The sequence below is a fragment of the Plectropomus leopardus genome, chromosome 20, assembly GCF_008729295.1.
Source record: "Plectropomus leopardus isolate mb chromosome 20, YSFRI_Pleo_2.0, whole genome shotgun sequence".
Classification (NCBI taxonomy): Eukaryota; Metazoa; Chordata; class Actinopteri; order Perciformes; family Serranidae; genus Plectropomus; species Plectropomus leopardus.
The window spans coordinates 17,902,827-17,919,180 of record NC_056482.1 but is presented as its reverse complement, the minus strand read 5'-3'; the positions used below and the strand labels follow the sequence as shown (position 1 = coordinate 17,919,180).

Here is a 16,354-nt window from a genome sequence, read left to right as displayed (position 1 = left end):
TTTCAACCATATTGGTGTTTTACTTGTGCTTCTGGCTAAATTTTAATTTTTGTTTGAATTTTTCCCATGTTCCCTGGGTCACGAAACACTACAGGATCATGTCTGTGGGTTCAAAGCAAACTGTGAATCTTACAGGTGTTTTCTGACATCTTCTGCTTACCTTAATGTCCATGAAAGCAGATCCTTCAGACAGTCTTTTCATCAGCGGTTGAAGCAGAATGCACGTCCACCTGCAAGACACTCACAACTTTGTTGCTGTATCCTTTCAGACATAGACTGTAAAAACTGCCAGTCATTTTATAATCCTATGTGCTCATAACCTGCTAAATATCTTACCCATCCTGCACCACACAGTACTGCTTATTCTGAAACAGCTATACTGAAAATTAGTAGTCGACCTATGTTGGTTTTTCAGGGCTGATACTGATACCGATTATTAGTAGTTAGTCTTTAGTAGTAGTAGTCTTTAGCAAATATTTAATCAAAACTGAATTAAAAATTAAAAATGAATGAATAAATTATCTCCCTGTGGTTTTACAAAGTTAAACTCCCTCCCATGCTGACACTTTCTTTGCACTTTTTAATTGATTTTTATTGGTAGTCATTAAAATAAAATACAGACACAGATAATCGTCAAAATGACATGTACTCATTGTAAGTAACAAGTACAAATACAAAGTAAAAAGATGCTCTGGACAAAGCAACCCCCCCCCATGAGGTAACTTCCTGTTGAAGGATGTTTTTGGTCATGTCCCACAGCCAAAACAGTGACTCGGACATTTTGATATTTTTGAGTGTGTTAAACAGACAAATCTTGATCTATGTAATCTCAGTAAACAGAGACTTCCTTAAATTTCCTGTTTCTGATTGAAGCGTGGAGTCAGAGACATGGTGGTGATTATGAAATGCTGATGTGGATTCCCAAAGTTATTCTAACAGCATCACCACCAGAGTCACTTACGCACAAAAACAAGATGTGACCCTTGAAATGATAATCTGACTTGACAACAGCAATTACCTAAACTGTGTTTTTGTGCCGCTTACAGTAATCCCATCTATTCTGATCTGTGATTTCCCATCATAAGCAAACAAACCTTCCAGATAATTCAGCATCACCAGGTTTTATTCACTGACCTTTCTAGTTTTAGCAGCGATACAAACCGCATGATTGCTGTTTTTGATATTCACAACACATTCAATTATCTGCTTCTTGTAAACATCTTTAGATTCAGATTTCAAACACAAACATGACATTAACTCCAAATGACACACAGACACAGAAGAGGCATGACTGCACGGTTAGTTGTGATGGAAGTGGTTGTGTGACTGAGCCTTTAGTCACAGCATCAAAGCAAAAATGGTGTTCATGGTAAAAAGCTTTTACTGGAAATCCAGGGTGTCCTGGCGGCTCTGTGGGCAGACACACATACCAACACGTACACTGGATCTAAAGGTCTGCACCCAGCTCATGTACTCAATTACCCAGAGCCCCCCACCACCAATCTCCTGTTTCCCCTTTCTTTATTAGGAAACATCTTTCTCAGGTGTCACTGATTTGTTTCCAAGGACATTCCACATATACACAACAATAATAATAATAATAATAATAATAATAATAATAATAATAATAATAATAATAATAATAAAATTTTTTTTTTTTTTTTTTTGAGGGGGGAGGTTGTTTTATTTCTTTGTAAACCTCTGATAACAAAAACAAGCTTATTAAAACTTTAACTACTGTTGCTATTACAATTTAAGTTGATGTTGTATATAGTTGTGTAATGTTTTGTCCCTTTTTTGTCCGTTATTCATTTTGCATCTATGCAGTAATTTTTGTGATCACAACCTGAGTGACTGAGTCTTATCCACAGAAAATAGGGATCTGTGGTTGATTAACTGACCTCATTCAGAGGAAAATGTGTATTTATTTAGACTTGTATTTTCAACATGAGGCCTTAAAAATGAAATAAATCTCGTCTCTCTTTTATTTTTTTCCCCTAATATTTATCTCAGATGTGAAGCAGATTCCAAAAGTTCTAACAACTGGCAATCAATGCACAATGACTGAAGCCAGTAAGTTGTTGGGGCCAATATTTTGGTCACTATCGGCATGTATGTCAGCCAATAAGAATCAATACTGCAAAAATTAAAATAGTGATCCGAATTTTGCTTACTGCTTAGATCACACATACAGATATACATGTTTAAAGTTCCGTCAATATGAACATACACACATGGTTAGCTTGGTAAGATTCTCTACAGTTCAATCATTCAGTTAATTAACAAGAGTGATGCAAAAAGAGCTTTAAATAAACAATTTGTTTGAATTTCCCATCTTTGCTGAGCAACAGTTTTGTGTGAAAGTTAACAAAAGTTTGTCCAATGTAGACACCTGTCCCAAAAATAACCCTGATGAGTTTGGTGGTTTAAGCAAATAATAGCCAATGCTATTAATTTAGGTTTTATAGTAGTTTATTTTTACATTGTAAAATGTCCTGCTCACTCACAACTCTTTATTATTGACCAAATTAAGGGTTTAAAAAATGTTTACGTCCCCCATCGGTTTTTGGATTGCCATTTTAAAGCCTTGAGTTCAGCATTTTGGCCATCAGCATTTTGATTTTTTGGACAAGGGGGTGAAGCTGTGGCGAATCAGTCACACACTGTAGAATTTGTGTATGAATGTGGCATTCAAAGGTTTAATGACTGAACCTAAATGCTAAAATGCTTCTCTTTAACTTTGAGTCACACTACATAGTGATCATTTGAAGATTGCACATGCCTTTATATTATATGACATCCATGTTTATCAGATACTTGATGCCACTATGCAAAATTACCTGCTCAGATTCACACACTGCTCCACTATGGATTAGATTTCTTTGTTTATCAGTATTTTTTGGCATCAAATCACAAACAGACACAGTCAGTCACATTAAACATGTTTGGGTTTGTTCATTTGATTTACTGACAACAAAATCCTGTTTAAAATCTATCCTGTTTCTTTTTTTTTCTGCAGAAAAAAGATTGTCTCCAGTTGAGGTCAAAAGTTGATCTGGGGTTGTTTATTGCTGGCAGCCAGTGTTAGGTAAAGAAAAATAATAATTATCTTTCCTACTATTATCATTCCAACTCCACCCTCGACTTCCAGCCTGTTCCAAAAGGCCTCTCTATCCCTCTCTCTCTCTCTCTCTGATGTGCAGTGTGCATGTGTGTTCAGATCATTAGCTTTCATGATGACATGCTCAAATTGATGTCTCAGTTATCTGTCCCTGCCAGAGGCTTCAATGTGCTCAAAACCAACATTTCTTTAGGCTTACAGTTTCTAACACAAAAAAAGTAGAAGTCTGACATTGATTCTGACTCTGACCTTCACTGCTGCATGTGTGTTTCCAGGTTTGCCTTGATTTTATGTTATTGATAAGATGTTGATTAAGTCCAGAGTACTAATCAGGGCTTGACAGTAAGAGTTGCCAGAGAAATTGGCCATTCTTGGCTTGAAAAGGTGACAGCAAATCATGCACCCCAAAAACTAATTTCATATTTGTTGCATTTTTTAATTCATTCAGTCTTCCATTATCTGTAACTACTTATCTTAGTCAGGATCGTGGGAGGGCTTGAACCTAACCCAGCTATTTGTTGCATTAGTAATATGTCAAAATTGTGGTTACAATCAGAATTGGAACCAGATAATGCTTCAGATGCAGGTGGTATGTTGCTTGCTAAAACAGATGCTTGCACACAGGCATGCTATCTAAAATCACACACTGGAGCAGCATGATGCCACTGTTGTTTGGCTCTGTGTGACAATGCAAAGGTAGCACAAAAAAAGGACTTCATAGCGGCCCTATAGTGTGATCTCTGTGTAAAATGGGCTAATGATGCTGAAGGACCTAATTATGCATTTATCATCTGTTCTACATTAGCTCTGTAGCAGGCAAATGACCAGAAACGATGCCTTGTTTGAAATTTCTAATAAATGTATTTCCCAAAATGTCTGAGCACTCCTTTAAGTTGTTGACCATTGCATCATGCTAAGATGCACTGTATTATTTAATTATTAAGCAATAAAGACTCAACTCCTCTGCCTGCAGTTCAGTCAGCAGCTGTCACTTCCTACTATCTGCTAACTCTGTCCATTCAAATCCAGAGAACCGGCAAAAGTTTGAAACATTAGAATTCAGTCAAAAGAAATGTTTCAGTGCTGAGTTTGTCCATACAATTGCAATTACCGTGGCTGTCAGTGGAAACTAATGGCTCAACAGTATGTGACTCTGGAGGAGGGCAGCTGTATGTGTGAAAAGAAATGGAAGCTACATAATGACTCACTCAGGGCTGTCACGGGTCCATAAATCAGCTGCAGTTGCTGCTGTGAAGCCTTACAGAGTTCCTCTGTCTCATCTTTACGCTCGACCTCTAATAGACACCTGTCCACAGTCAAAGGATGACTTACCTCACTTCTGCACTCTTTTTCCATTAAGCTTGATCTCCATCACACCAGAACATTACTTGGAGAGGAGAGGGGGGGAGTGGGGCAGACGGCAAAAGCAGAATTAGTATCACTGCAAAGCAAGAGAGAGAGAGAGAGAGGATGAAGGGGTGTGAAGGAATGCAGCTGTTCAAACAGCTCTTTGATTTAGTGGTCACGGCTCCCAGCGTGACTCACTCTGGCTCAAACACCGTGGAGATCACTCAGACGTTCATCCCTCTGGTCCGGTGGTTTTCTGCTCTCTGGCGGCCTATGTGTGTGAGTGTGTGTGTGTGTTTGAGAAAGAGAGTGACCATTTTCATAAGTAACAACTGAAATGTCAATTTAAGATGTCCTGTGCACATTTTTTGTAAAGAAGCAACTTATTGTGTGTACGAGGTCCGACACAAATGTTGAATTCATTTACTTATCAAACATTTGCAAAACTGATCAATATTGAACCTACATTGGTAAAATTCACATTTACCGGCTAGTAGTAATATTCTTTCCTGCTTTTAGTGGTGGATTGCAGCATTTCTTGGCACATTACCACCACCTGTAGAAAAGTAAAGACGTGTGAAACCATTGGCAGAATGTCTGATCACCCCAACGTGGTGATGCTGTATATGATAAAACTCCTCATCATATTCTGACACCGTTTGCTTCACAATAACAACGCCGGGGGCAGTTCTTTACATTGCATCTTTGCGAAGAAGGTGTCAGTGGTAGGTGGCGTGACTAAGAAGATACTGGTTGTTACATTTAGGCAACAAACTACTTGGTTAGGAAAATATTGTGGTTGATGTTACTCAAGTGACTAAGGACTGATGTGACCACATAACGCAACATTGAGTTTTTATCTTCTAAGTCAAAGTTCTGTGCTTGTTGAACCCATCCATCTCCCCTCCCACCAACCCTAAATGGACTTTCATGCTCTTTAAACTAAGTCCATTTCTCTGAATGTCTAAAGGCCCAGACACACCGAACGGACATCAGAGAACTAGACTGGACTTGGGGAGCTGCGGTCGGCCCTGGCTTGGGAGTCTTTTTTAAGGACTGAGGAACCCCCAAGGCCAGGTTCCCCAGAAGGGATTGGAGGAGGGAATGGCAAAAAATTGTTCTTCTGGGTCCATGATTGGTCAGTTTGTTCTGTCATGTGTGAGGCAGGATGAGGACCCAAATTGTAGATTTGCCAGAAGTACAAACTCAAAGCGAGCTTTAATGCTGAAGATTATCCATCCAGGTGAATAAAAATAAAAGAACAAATAAAACATGAGCAAAAACTGAACAGAAACAAACCGGGAACTTGGAGGATCAAGGTAACAGGAACAGGCAGGGACAACAGGAACATGGCGAAGAAAACAGACAAATTGACAAAGGACAAAGGGAATCACGGGTACATAAAGGAACTAATCAAGACAATGACACACAGCTGGGCAGGTGGACACAGGAGCTGGAGGGAAACGGATTGGTTAACTACAGAAGGTGTGACTGGAAACACTGGACTGGAGCAAATGAGATTTGAACAGAAACCAGTGTGCAGGGGAGACAGACAGGGAAGGGCAGACCAGACTGATAACACAGGTGAAAGAGGGACACAGAATCAGGGAAAGACAGAGACAGGGAGAGAGACAAGGAGACACAGAGAAAAAGCACAGGTGACACACAAGGGGTAAAAATACAAAACAGGAAACAGAACATCAGTAACTAGAAAACAGAAAAAAAACCCAAAACAAAGTCAACAGTATAAGAAAACCCTCAAACCATGACAGATATTTGCTGTGTGCTAACTATCAATGAGAATCAAGTATTTGCCATTTCTGCTAGATTGTTCAGTGGCTAAAAAAACATCTTAGCTGACAGAACAAGTTTGTTTTGATCTCACACCCTCTTGATTTTAGTTGTTTGTTTGCTTTGCTCACTTCTGTTTCTTTTCTCGTACACTAAAACCGCTAAATCATCTGAAGGCTTACAAGGGTCGACTCATGCCAGCGGTCTGGGGCACACTGCAAAAACTAGGACCACAGGTGGTCACCAATGGCCCGACCATGACTGATGGCCGACCATTGGCTTGGTGTGTAAGGGAACTTGAAGTTTACAGTAAAGTCCACTGCAGTCAGCTGGTGTTTTGGCTCAGACTTGACGGTGTCAGGTGCCTGTTCTAGAGCTATTTAACACTTTCACTTGACTTCGATTTTATTACTGAGTGCATAAATCTTATTGCTAAATTTTACTGTTGAGTCTGCTCATGACCAAAAAAAACCAAACAAGTATGGCCTCTGCCGGTTTAGAGGACAGAAGGGTCAAGGGAGAAAGAAAATCAGGTTGGATGTGAAGCTGAATCATGAACCCAGAAACTGCGAAAAAAAAAAAGAAAACACTCTTCTGATTAATGTTATCATTTTTGCATCACTGCTTCTAACGGTGAACATTGCTTTATATCAGATAGGATTCAATGTGGCAGAAAGCCTGAGAATCCGGCTGAAAATGTCGGGCTTCGTGTAGGAGAGAAAATCAGATCTGTTCTCCCGGCGACCTCGGTAACCTATCGCTCAATGAGAGGCCGTTTAAAGGCATAACAAGCCTGGGAGGAGGCCAAAAACTGCTGGGAATAAATAAATCTTCCTGTCAAATGAAAGAGATTTGTGTCTCGAAAAAATATCACATCCCTACTTGGCCTGCATGTTAGCCTTTTACAAAGCGGCTGTCAGTCAGACTGCTCGGTTCTCCTGCTCACAGGGGTCAGTACAATCCAAAGAGCCACTCTGCCTTCCTTTTACTCTCCGACTGTGTCAACAGGCCAGGCATGAGGTTTCAGTTTTGCCGGTGCACTTCTCACCTGCCTCCGATTGAAGTCACGCCAAAAATGATCATGTAAAAGTGGAGAGGTTGGCTGCGTGTTGGCTGATGGTGAAAGTGCTCTTGTGTGTGTGTGTGTGTTGGAAGGTGTGTGCTTTTTGTGTGCACGCTGGTGTTAAAACCTCAGGTCAGGTATCTGCCGGGCTCCAAACCAAAGCGTTTAAACAACACCTGATCTGTGTGTGTCTGATTGTGCGTGCACATTGGAGTGTGTGCATCAATGAGAGCCTTGTGTTATCAGGCCTCCCCCCACATCTGTCTGATTGAAAAGTAAATTGAAAGTGTCATAAAGCCCATATTGTCAGCCAGATGTTAAGTTATGAAGAAATAATAACAGGCTCTTTCATTAGGAAAATGACAGCTCTCGTTTGGGCTGATTTTCCTCTTGGTGGAATGTTTCCATAATTACTTCAATATTGAGAGTCGAAACAAGAAAAGAAAAAAAAAACATCTGGGATCAATGACAACATTTTCTTTGGATATTGAAAACAATGTTCTTACTTTGGCAGTATTTTCGGGTAAGAACAACAATGTTCTGTGAAATGGGTGTACTGTACATTCTTTGAACCCTCAGCGTTGCCATTTAGCTGACATAGTGTCTAAGCATTTAAGGTGTCAAACTGTCCAATGAAAATACACCCGAGCCATCTAAAGTAAAATCCCTGTATATTCTGATGCAGTACAATTCACTGCATCTTTAAGGTAAATTACATGAGTATATCTATATGGACGTTTCTTGTTTCAGATTATTTCAATTCATGTTTAATTCATTTCTATCTCTGTAATGGAATTTTTGAGAGAATGTCTGACCATCATGAAACGGTAATGAATCAGACACCTTGCGGTCATGTTTCAAGCAAGAGTGGACAAACTGGGGGCTTTTTATTTGTCTGGACCACACGAGTAGAAACGAGTCAGGGCTGCTGGTTGTCCACCCTATTCACAATATTCATGACTCACTGTCTGCCTGGTGTTATTTTACTTTTACATTGATTTTCCCTGACCTCATTTTGTCTTTGAAATCCTGATGACAAAATGGAGAAACTGGAATTACAGCAATTACCTGTTAAAGATGTGGTTGGTAACTTTTAAATTTGTATTTTTTTTATCATATTTGCTGAAACTGTCCACTACATCCACACAGCAATAAATAGTAGAGATAATCTGCAGCGTTTGGTAGGTCGGTCAAATGTTTCCAATATAGAGGTATACTGTATATGGGTACAATATAAACTGGTTACAGGACTAAAGGCCCTGACACATGAAGCTGACGGTCAGCTGTTGGTGAATGTCCATTGCTGTAGTCGCTGCTGTGTCCTGCAGCATTGGTCTTGGTCAGTACTAGTGTGCTTTTTGTCAGTTTTCCTTTTTGAATGATTACAGACGACCCCCGTCTGTAATCCAGAGAACTGTCCTGTCTAAAATATCCACTGAAACACTTGCAAACAACATCACAAGCAAAGTATAAAGTAGACAATAATAATGACAATTTATCATCACAGTCTAAACTTTAATTTGTTTTTTGGACCTAACTTGGATAAAAATGAACCCTCAGCACACATGACGGAAAGTGTTATCAACACAGTGGACTGTGACTATCACCTCCCCTCCTTTCAGTCAGACTCATCATGTTGGAGGTGGGAGAGAAACCAGAGAAGTGTGTTTGTATTGACTCTGGACCTCTGCCTGCAAAATGTCAGGAAGAAGCACCCAGAGGCTGAGGTTAGAGAGAGAGAGAACAAGAAGCTCTCAGGAATGAAGAATGGGACACTGATACAGGGAAGTTCCTGTGTCCGCAGCCTCGAGGGGCATCCAGGCTTCATTTCCCAGGCAGGGATGAGTTTGTGTGCACAGACTGAGTTCATAACACAAGCAGATTCTGAAAATCAGAATTCACTACGATACATAGCCCTTACAAATAGTGCTGCATTAATGAGAAAAGTTAGACTTAAGCCATATAGCCTGCTGTAATTCAAAGGCAAAGCCAAATTTTTCGTTACATATGAGAGAATGATTGTGGGGTATTTAAAGAACACATACAAACAATAAATCACTTCTTCCATCATCTGCCCGACTTGAATACTGTCTCATCAATCTACTGATCAAATGAAAGCTAAGACGCACTGCTGGAAAGGGTTTAATGAACAAAGTATTGAAATTCACTCCAGGCCTAAACCTGACTGTTTTTGTGTTATTGTGTGTTTGTGTATGTGACATGCAAACCTGCCCCCAAGGTTTTTGTCATGATCCCTTCCTGGATGTGTGGATGGATTTTCATCGCTCAGTCATGGGAAAAGGATTTGGATCAGCGACGCTTTATACCTGCGCTAGATTATTTTTTGGCCATTTGGGTGCATCGGAAACAAGTGCACAGTGATATTGAACAGTCTAAGTTGATGTAGTGAATTAGTTAGCTAACAACTGCTCATAACGGACATTATCCTTTATTTGTGGTTGTGTTTCTGGCTACTCAGTGAATTTAAGTCCAATATTCACTCTTTTTTAGATTTGTTTTTACCGGCCCCTGAGGGATATATCTGTCTCTTTACCTGCTAAATGCTCCACTAGCTTGTAACTGTGTCTGTCTGCAGTTTAGTGTTCAGCAGGTAGAGTTAAATGGGGTTTTAGAATTTTTTCACCTAAAACAGCAGCCTGCAGCCGTTAGCAATGATTTGCAGGGCTTCCAAATTTTATGCTTAATCATGAAACTAATGCAACTGACACTTTTCACACGCCAAAACCCGCTAATTTTTTTCTCACAGAGAAAATCTAACTGACACCATTATAGCAAATTACAGCATTACATCTAAAAAAGATGCTGAGAGCGCATGGACAAACAAGAGAGAGCAGCACAGCTCAAAAGCAGCCTCACTAAACACTGCGGTGGTCAGCAGGGTCACTGCTTGGATTTTATTGCATGTCTATTCACGCTGTTACTGTACTACCCGGAGCAGCCATAAAGGATGAAGAAATACTGGCATTACAGCTAGAATTTCTCACATATCACAGAGAAGAAGTCCTTATTTTGATAAAACTGTTTCCATACTAGAATTGTAGTGTCACTACACACTACTGTACAGGGAAGGTCAGCTAAAATGATACTGCATCACACTGAAAATATCCTCAACTCTAATAGATGAAATGTTTTCCTTCAGAGGTTTTGCTGAAACTCTGCTGTACAGTTTATGAGAAAAATTACAGGGGAAGTTAACTCACTACATCATAACAGTCATAATTTCTTCATATTTGACTGTCATAAAATAACATTTTGCACAGTTGTTTTTTAACATGAAAGTGTATGTTATCTGATAACACAATACCAGTCATTTTGATTTGTTATCATTAGAAAAACAGACGAGCAGCCTGTTTTATACAAGCTTTATTTACAATGTCATTTCCAAGTTTTGCAGTGTAGGAAGCACATTTTCATCAATAGGTCCTCATCGGACAGATGCTATATGAAATCCATCTACCTTTACATGAATTTTTATTTTCTCATTCCTCAAATGGCCAGACACCTCACTGTCACATTTAGTATTTACATGGTGTTTTTGTATACAAGCAATATAAAAGTTGGCAAATGGAAGGTTATTTGCTACTTCAATATGTAAAGAAAAGTTTTCCAATGAGTAAAAAAATACAGCAAACACTGCACGCATAGTGAGAAGATTCTGACCTGTTAACAGCCTCATCGTGTTTGTTTCATCTCTCTAACACACTGGAAAGTGCAATTAGCAGTCAAGTAACACTAGGGAACACTGCGTACTCGTTTTAGCTTAGGCGTGTCAGTAATACACCACATTATGATTGGTTTTTGTAAAGATTACTGCAACTTTCATTCGGTATTTAGTTCTCAAACATAAATATAAAGGAAATATTTGGAGTTGTAGCTTTAACAGTACATCAAGATGTTACTTTTCCTTCTTTATTGAGGAGAAATTGTTATTAAGGTCTGAAAATGGCCAAAACTTGCTGGCTTCTGGAGTCCTGTATTCTCTCCCCCACTATCTCATTATTTGTCAGTAATATAAGTATATACACAGACACATATCAGCAACAAAATTCAGTGGCTGACTCGATGGGGGGGGGTGAAAGGGAACGACATAATATGCTTCCTCTTAGGGAGATATTAAATAACAGAAAATGTTTCCCCAACATACCTGATATAAATTTAAACAGGTCGACCACAATGTGGATGTGTTCCATTATATACAGATTTCTTACCAAACCGATGACTCGTGGGGATGGACGGTTAAAAAGGGTTCTGTGTTGTAATATAACTTCCAGCTGGATGTTAATGGCAAGTGGTTTACAAAACACAGATCTGGACAGAAACGAGAAGAGAACTGGACAAAACGTCACAGATTTACTTTGCAGCTGAATTCCTCCTGCGGATATTGTTTCATGGCTCACTTCTGGAAAACTGATTTTGAATTTTCACTTGTTTAATTAAGATAAATCAACCGAACATTTGAGCTAACTTCATTTTAATGCAATTACAAATGCCCTCCAGCTAACAAGCATTTTCCCAAAAACATGACTCCCATCTTTGTTGCCATTGCTAAAACATTGGAAAATATTATCTTTGTCGGGTAACGGTAAATTCACAAGTGTAAAAATGTGCTTTTGTTGATGAGAAAACATTCATTTTCAAACATGGTAAGTTTTCGAAGAAACTCCTCTTCCTGAAAACACTGGAGGTAAATGGAACCTTTAACACTACACTAATTCAAACCATCTCCTCCTTTTGTTGCATAAGACAAGTATTTAACAGTATCTCGATGTTGTATGGAAACTTCACATCCATTGTAACAGTATAAGTGGTGATATAATACTAAAATAAAAAAAATGTAACAACACTGCTGTACAAGCGGCAAAAGAATAAATAAGCCATTTAGATAAAAATGCACGGCATGATTTAAACCAAGGTTAAACAATATAACATTTATGAGTAAAATAGGTTAAAATACAAGAAGAGAAGCCCTCATTAAGCCTACAGAATTTTAGTTTTTTATCATGTAGATGAAATTTAAGCTCATCTCAGACATTTTTGTTGTCTTCCTTTCAAATAACACAATAAAACCGGTCTTTAAAGGTGGCATGCCTTGCTGCCTTCAGTCCTAAAAAGCCCAGCCTGTTGTTTTTCTTTTTTTTTTTTTTTTAAATATATTTTAAACAAAGGCACTAAAACTGGAGGATTCAACCATCTCTCTTATTTGACAAAATGTATGCACTTATGCCTATAAAATGCATATATCCTATCCTATAGGTCCAGGTGTTTATTTCCAGTCTTTTTCACTCTGGAAATAAAATTTAACTTAGACATTTGTTTAAAAAAAAAGCTACACAAAATGTACAGTATGACTTACAGCAACACCAAGTTAAGTTTCCCTATTACTGATGCTGTCAATTGCTTCTTGTATAACTCATCCGCTTAACACTGCAGGTGCAAGCAGTAAATGTTTTCCATTAATGCCAGAAACGCAAGGTTACCATGAACTGCCATACAGGATCCTTTGAGATTGTTGCAATGGCTTCCCTTTCTACTTTTTCAAAATAGTTGGCCCTTTCAAGCCAACCAAATGAATGTACTGTACATCAGCCTGCATGAACTAATGTACACTTTCATATGTTTTTTTTTCTCCAGGCAATATTTTATCAAATTAGCAATACTGTTTTGTAGTTAGAAACATTACACGTTTGACAAAATGCAGCTGAGCCTCTGCCTTTTGGCTCAGTTACACCACAGGTTATTTGCTACGGAGACAAATAACACGGACAACATAGGAGTTAACTACAATACAGCCACTCTATCTGCATAACTGTATTACTTGGGCATTTTATCAAGAAATGGACATCAAATATGAAATCTGATGTAAAGAAAAACTGCATGTAGGCTTAATGTGGGCTTTTAACCTGTATAAAAGCATATTTGTAACAATGTTATTCATTTTAAAAACACTTATTTTGCCATCCTATGCTCCTACTGCAAACTGTCCAAAAGCCTACAGGGCAACACAGCGATGCCCCATAAGCTTTCCTTGTTGTACTCTCTAACACTTGAGGTAAAAACCACTTCTAAGATGCCATCTAGCAACATGTTGAGGAGAGGTTGGGCAGAACCATCGCAGGAGATACACACTTAGATGTTTAAAGGGGGGATTTTTTTTTTTGTTATGCAGACTGATTTTTGGGCTACACCTCTCAAATATTTCTCTCACGCTTATGCAAACTCTCCTCCAATAATGTAAGTACAACAGATATGAGGAAATATGTCATTGAGGTATCCTGAGGAAGCCAGTTGAGTCACACACTAACAGCAAAGGGTGTATGAACTAACAATGCACTGTTCTGCCCCTGTCCTTGGTGTTTGTAACACAGGTTGAATTGTAACAGACTTGATGCGGTGTGAAAGCACAAGCAGGCATGTCCGTGAAAAGTAAGGGAAGGCTGGAGAGATGAAGGAGAACAGAGAGGGTAACAAAGAACAGGAGAACATGAGGAGTAAGGAGCTGGAAGGGAGGAAAGGAGTTTTAATTTTTTGCCTTGCCTGGAAGTTACAATGCATGACACTGCAGAGGGTTGTTAGTGCTCATGCTGCAGCTGCTGGTGTGCTGGTTATTCGCAGGTCAATGCAAAGTCATGCAAACAGTAGACAGGCACGTAGTTCATGCATGGCAGCCTAGCCCAGGCCACACAAGGCTTGGCCAGTTCACTGGTGTGCCAGTCATGCAGTGACATTGCTGTTGAGGGAGGAGAAAGAGAGATAACTGTCAGACGGCCTGTTAGAGTGAAATGCTGGCCTCGATCTGAATACATACACAGTGAAGAAACGGGGTTAATTTCAAAGGTTTCTGAAGGTGCATCATGTTAATAAGAGATCATTTATGATGGGCCTTAAAAACAATGACACTGTAAACAGAATGGAACTATAAATGGGTTACATAAAGGACAGGAACAGCTGCAACAAGCATCAAGATTCCCGTTTGAAGTGACAAGGGCAATACTTAGCAGTGTGTGCTTTAATTTCTGAAACACCTTAAAAAACATTTCTATTATGACAGCAATAAACTGATTCTTCTTCTGTTTCAATGAGCGACAACTGAATAAACTTGTTGATTTGTTGGCATTACGAGGGATCTACAAACCAAATCCCCTTTCTACCTATAAGTCAGAGGATCTATATTTCAGTCACAATCTCAGGGAAGCCTGCACTGTTGCAGAGATAATATCAACCAAATATTGTGGCACATACATTGAACACTATGGCACACGAGGTGTTGTCTGAGACAACCTGTCGATGCCGGTAAAGCTAAAACCATCTGATACCTTTCAGTTTATTTGACATTGGCTCCTCAAGAAAGATAATGAAGCCTAATCTGCACAGTTATGTGGCACATGATCCTTGCTTCAATCTGCCCTGCTGTGGATTCCACTTTCAATAGCTGAAGCAGTATGATGATAACAGCGACAGTAAGTCAGAAGAAAAAATAAATCTTTAATTTTTTTATGTCACTCCTTTTTCAGTGTCAGTTTTTTTTTTTTTTACGACTTTTTTTTTTTTTAAATTCTTTCTTCAATTTAAGCCAGAGCTCCCATGGATTATGGACAAAATGTTAAACCTTTTCCATGACTTTTAAAGGACATATCAGATGCTAACTCTATGATAAGAAAAATTCTGCTATCTGGCATACATGAAGGGAAAGAGCATTATACTCAACAAAACTCCATCACTTTTCTAAAACTTTCAAGATTTTTTACTAATTTGATAACTTTTCCAGGCTAGGAAACTGTTTGTGAAATTCCATGACTTTTTCAGGTTTTCTGTAATCGTGGAAACCCTGTTCGGATTTCTGCCACTGTGTGCCACAAAGTAGCTCAGTTGGCAAAGTGTGCACCTTGCTGCAGAAGCTGCCGGTTTGATTCCTGCCTCAGCCGTTTGCTGAACGTAAACCCCTCTCTCTCCCCCCTTTCACGCTTTAGCTATCCTATCAAATAAAGGCAAAAAGCCCAGAAATAATCTTTAAAAAAAACTTTCTGCCACTGCTTTGGCATGTAAAAGCAAACGTACAAAAAAACTGATACTGAAAAGAAAGAGTGACATGAAGTAAAAAAAAAAAACAAACCAAAATGCAAAAAAAAAAAAAAATACTTTTGAAAAACATCTTTGTCTGTCTTTTATTTTCTTTCTTATTTTCGGTTCCTTTTTTAACTCCAAATTTTATTGTCAATGCCAAAACTTACCGTCACTGTTCTAGTGTCATAAAGCAGTTATTTTACCTTTCTTTGCTCAGAAGAAATGACCATTCACAATTTATTGCTGCACTGTTACCAGCCCATATTAACCTGTTTTTATCCAAATTGTGTTGTCGTGTTGGTTATAATTAAGACATTTTAGCTAGCAAATGGAACATTTACATGTGATGACTATACATCTTCCTATGCCTCAATGTATTCGTTGCTTAATATTGATCTGAATTGAAAACACAATGACATTGCAGAGAAGCAACTTATCCCCAACTGAAAAATACATATAAAACACACACTCATGAGAATGAAAATTGCTGTCGCCTGCTGAAAGCTACATTATAAGAGTTAAAACAGATAACGCAGGACAGATAATCTGTCAACTCCGGTCAAGAAACAAGATGAACCTCGAATGCCAAGACAGGTAGAGATGTGCATAAATACTGCATGAACAGGCAGGGCTGCTCCTCTAACAAAAACGACAGTAAATTGTAAAGAAGATGGGATTCCTCTCTCTCTCTGGATCCAAATGACCTGTCTGACAAAGGTCTGCCTCAGAGCACAGGCGAAGGAAGGTCAGTGTGTTAGGGGTGATAAGTCAGACCCTATCAAATATGCTGGGGTGTGAAAAGGAGCCTGGCATCATAGGAGTCAGGGTAAAATATGATTAGTCAGGAAAAAAAAGTGGTGCAAGATTTTGGCTGTCTTGCCTGGCATCTCTACCTCATGGATCTGATCAAGAAGAAAAAAAAAACAGAAAATCAATAGACAGAATATAGG

General features: G+C 38.9%; 1 protein-coding gene and 1 long non-coding RNA gene across 3 annotated transcripts in view; both read right to left on the bottom strand.

The window, feature by feature from the left end:
* Positions 1-4,524: 4,524 nt before the first annotated feature.
* LOC121959543 lies at positions 4,525-5,026 on the bottom strand. The gene is made up of 3 exons (XR_006106926.1): positions 4,956-5,026; positions 4,667-4,739; positions 4,525-4,562 (listed from the first exon to the last, which is right to left on the bottom strand). It is a non-coding gene; the product is annotated as an uncharacterized LOC121959543 (long non-coding RNA).
* A 5,664-nt stretch (positions 5,027-10,690) lies between these two features.
* The window catches only part of hook3 (hook microtubule-tethering protein 3), a 29,944-nt gene continuing 24,280 nt past the window's right edge, over positions 10,691-16,354 (bottom strand). Inside the window, exon 24 of one of the 2 annotated variants that reach the window (XM_042508723.1) lies at positions 10,691-16,306. In XM_042508723.1, coding sequence (XP_042364657.1) covers positions 16,294-16,306 — 13 coding nt within the window. In that variant the 3' untranslated portion in view covers positions 10,691-16,293. The remainder of the gene's footprint in view (positions 16,307-16,354) is intronic. The other variant, XM_042508722.1, reaches the window with a different exon arrangement.